This window comes from Physeter macrocephalus, chromosome 1 (genome assembly GCF_002837175.3).
Source record: "Physeter macrocephalus isolate SW-GA chromosome 1, ASM283717v5, whole genome shotgun sequence".
In the NCBI taxonomy this organism is placed as follows: Eukaryota; Metazoa; Chordata; class Mammalia; order Artiodactyla; family Physeteridae; genus Physeter; species Physeter macrocephalus.
The window spans coordinates 85,867,017-85,870,030 of NC_041214.2; the positions used below are offsets into that span (position 1 = coordinate 85,867,017).

General features: G+C 59.6%; 1 protein-coding gene across 1 annotated transcript; it reads right to left on the bottom strand.

Annotated features, from left to right (window-relative positions):
- Nucleotides 1–391: 391 nt before the first annotated feature.
- CPN2 (carboxypeptidase N subunit 2) lies at nucleotides 392–2,336 on the bottom strand. Its single transcript, XM_024124427.1, has one exon. It carries the CDS (start codon nucleotides 2,331–2,333, stop codon nucleotides 690–692), a length of 1,644 nt encoding a protein of 547 aa, XP_023980195.1. The 5' UTR covers nucleotides 2,334–2,336; the 3' UTR covers nucleotides 392–689.
- Between the last annotated feature and the right edge of the window lie 678 nt (nucleotides 2,337–3,014).

A 3,014-nucleotide genomic window follows, 5' to 3' on the forward strand; every position in this document is an offset into this window, starting at 1 on the left:
AACTGAAGGGCGTCGGGTCCCAGCCACCCAGCGCCCTGTCCTCCCCCCTCTCCTCCGGGAGCAGCCATCCCGTTGGCTGAACAGGCAAAGCGTTTCCCCTCCAGAGAGCCCCTGTCATCTGACTTCTCCTGGAAGCGCTGGAGGGGGGCACAAAAGGCACGAGTCCCCTGAACGCGGAGTCAGACCCCCGCCCCTCATCTTTCTGGTCACCTCTGCTTTTATCCTCGCCCCTATTTGTCTTTATCAATTAAAACCACAGTTCCAGGCAGAGAAATAGAAACAGACATTGGCTCTCGAACTGGATGTCAAGAGAGGGTGGCCTCCATTTTGTGGAAATGGAACACTGGTAAGAGGGTATCTCAGGGTGGGGATGAGATTAGGGTGGGTATCCAATAATAGAAAAACACCAGGGGAATGGCATCAGTTTATTCTCCGGACCACGATGCAGCTTTAATGGATGCTTTGCAAAGCTTGAGGAAGGCCCTGTTAGGTCTCAGACTCAGAGACTGGGGGGATGAAGGAGGAGGGGGCGGCGGAGACTCGGGGGTCGAGCCCCCGCCTCCACCACCCGGGAGATGCAGCTCCATCCCTTGCATCTGAAGAACCAAAGCTTCAGCTCCCCTCACCGGCTCTTGCCCGGTTGGGCCCGGAGGCTGTCTGCCCAGGCTCCCAGCCCATCTGCTCTGCACCTAGGGCTCCCCTGCCAGAGCCTCGATCGACACGGTGACCCTCACAGAGCCACAGCTGGACTTCAAGTTCCACTCCTGACTGGCATTGAACGTCAGCCCCGGGGAGGCCGAGCCCTGCCTGGGAGACAGCTGGACGTTCAGCCGGCGACACCGGGCCTCATCACAAGCCAGCACCACGGTGCCCTCGGGGGTGCTGTAGATGCACCGGCCCCAGGTCGCCTTCTCCTCCATGGCCAGATCCCAGCCGCCCCCTGGCTCCCTGTCCTCCGGCCCCGGGGCCTGGAAGCCCAGGTGGTCCTGGGTGACCGGGCACACCAGCTGCTCCTCCCTCAGGGCGGGCACCACCTGACCCTTCAGGTAGGCGGGGCCAGCACAGTAGGTCTGGCTGTTGAAAAACTGGTCGCTATACTGGTGCAGCCACCCGAAGAGATAGGCCAGGTGGCAGTCGCACTGCCAGGGGTTGCCGTGCAGGGCCAGGTTGAACAGGTTGTAATTGGTGTCAAAGATGCCCTGGGGGAGCGTGGTCAGGAGGTTCCTGGAGAGACTGAGCAGCTCAAGCATGGACAGGTTCTGGAAGAGGGCTGGGTGCAGGGCCGTCAGGTTGTTGCTGCCCAGATAGAGCTTGACCAGCCCCTCGAGACCCCTGAAGACGCCAGCCGGCAGATGGGTGAGGGCGTTGTACGAGAGCATGAGGGACCCAAGGCTGGACAGGTTGGCAAAGGCTCGCTCGGGGATGGTCTCCAGCTGGTTGTGGGACAGGGACAGGCTGACCAGGCCCGGGGAATGGGCGAAGAGGCTGGCGGGCAGCGTCCGCAGCGCGTTGCCCTGCAAGCTCAGGAAGGTCAGATTGCCCAGGGAGGAGAAGATGGACCGGGGCAGGTGGCTGATGGTGTTGCGCTGCAGCCATAGCTTCTCCAGGCAGGAGAGCCCCGCGAATGCTTGAGAGGGCAGCTTGGAGATGGAGTTGCCGTCCAGGAAGAGTTCCTGCAGGCTGCCCAGGTGGCTGAACAGCCCTTGGGGCAGGCCGGCCAGTGCGTTGTTGCTCAGCCTCAGGGTCTGCAGGCTGCAGAGGGGGGCGAACAGTTCCCGGGGCAGCTGGGCCAGAAGGTTCTGAGCGAGGTTGAGGGTCTTCAGACGTCTCAGAGGCTGGAAGAGCCTCCCGGGCAGCGTCTGGAGCCGATTGCCCTGCAGCTGGAGGGACTCCAGGGCATCCATGTGCTGGAAGAGGTCCTCGGGCAGAGCCTCCAGCATGTTGAAGTTGAGGGTGAACTTGCCCAGCGAGGTCAGGTTGGAGAAGATGTCAGCGCTGAGGTTGGAGAAGGCACCGCCAGTGATCTCCAGGTCCTGGAGCCCCGGCAGCCCCCCGAAGGCATCTGGCCCGAAGTGGCACACCTGGGTGTTGAGGAAGACCACCTTGGTCAGGTTGGGGCTGCCACTGAAGGTCCTGGCTCCCACCATGGTGAACGAGGTCTCCACGAAGATGATGTCTGTGACGTGTGGCGGGATGTCCAGCGGGATGGTGGCCAGCTCCTCGTCAGAGCAAAACATCTCCCGGATGAAGCAGTCACACCCCTTGGGGCAGGGCTGGGTAGGCGTGGCCAGGAGCAGGAGGCAGGCCCAGCGCAGCCAGGCTCTGGGCAGCATCTCCTAGATCTGAGTGGGAAGAGAAAACAGAAGTGGCACCTTCGTCAAGGGCAGGCAGCCAGGTGACCAGCACACTGGTCAGAGAGCCAGGAGATGGGAAGCCAGTTTATGTTTTTAATAGTTGTTTTCATACCACCTCACAGCAGCCTTGCAAGGTCAATAGGACCAGAGTTCTAACCTTCTGACAGCAAGGGTGTCTCGTGGCCAGTCCACAGTCCCACCCTGCAGGTTAGTGGCAGGACCAAGACCCTGGTCTGGTGGACTTGACGTGTTCTTTCCAGATTGGAGAGAGAGGTGGGACCGAGACCAAAAGGCATGGAACAGGGGTATAAAAGGAGACCATGGGTACTGTGGAATTTTTAAGATAATACATAAAATATGGGCAGATTATTCCCGAGTTGGAAATTTTTTTAACCGTAACTCTTCCTGAGTTTTCAAATCTCAGCACATTGCAGAGCCTAATTATGAGGAGATCTTACCCTCAGCTCTTTGCACCGCTGAGGCTGAGAGCAGACACAGGGACAAGACGGGCTCTTATCTTGAAATGAATCTGCCTTCTCTTCAGTGCTGCTACCAAAATGCTCCCCTCCTACCAGCCACCCCTATCACCAGCCTGGAGCCCATGGAACTTTCCAACACTGTGTGGACAGGCGGGTCCCAGATGAGGGGATTCCACAGACC

Excerpts from the sequence above, each read along its gene's own strand:
- CPN2 (XM_024124427.1), bottom strand. The coding sequence starts at position 2,333 with ATGCTGCCCAGAGCCTGGCTGCGCTGGGCCTGCCTCCTGCTCCTGGCC.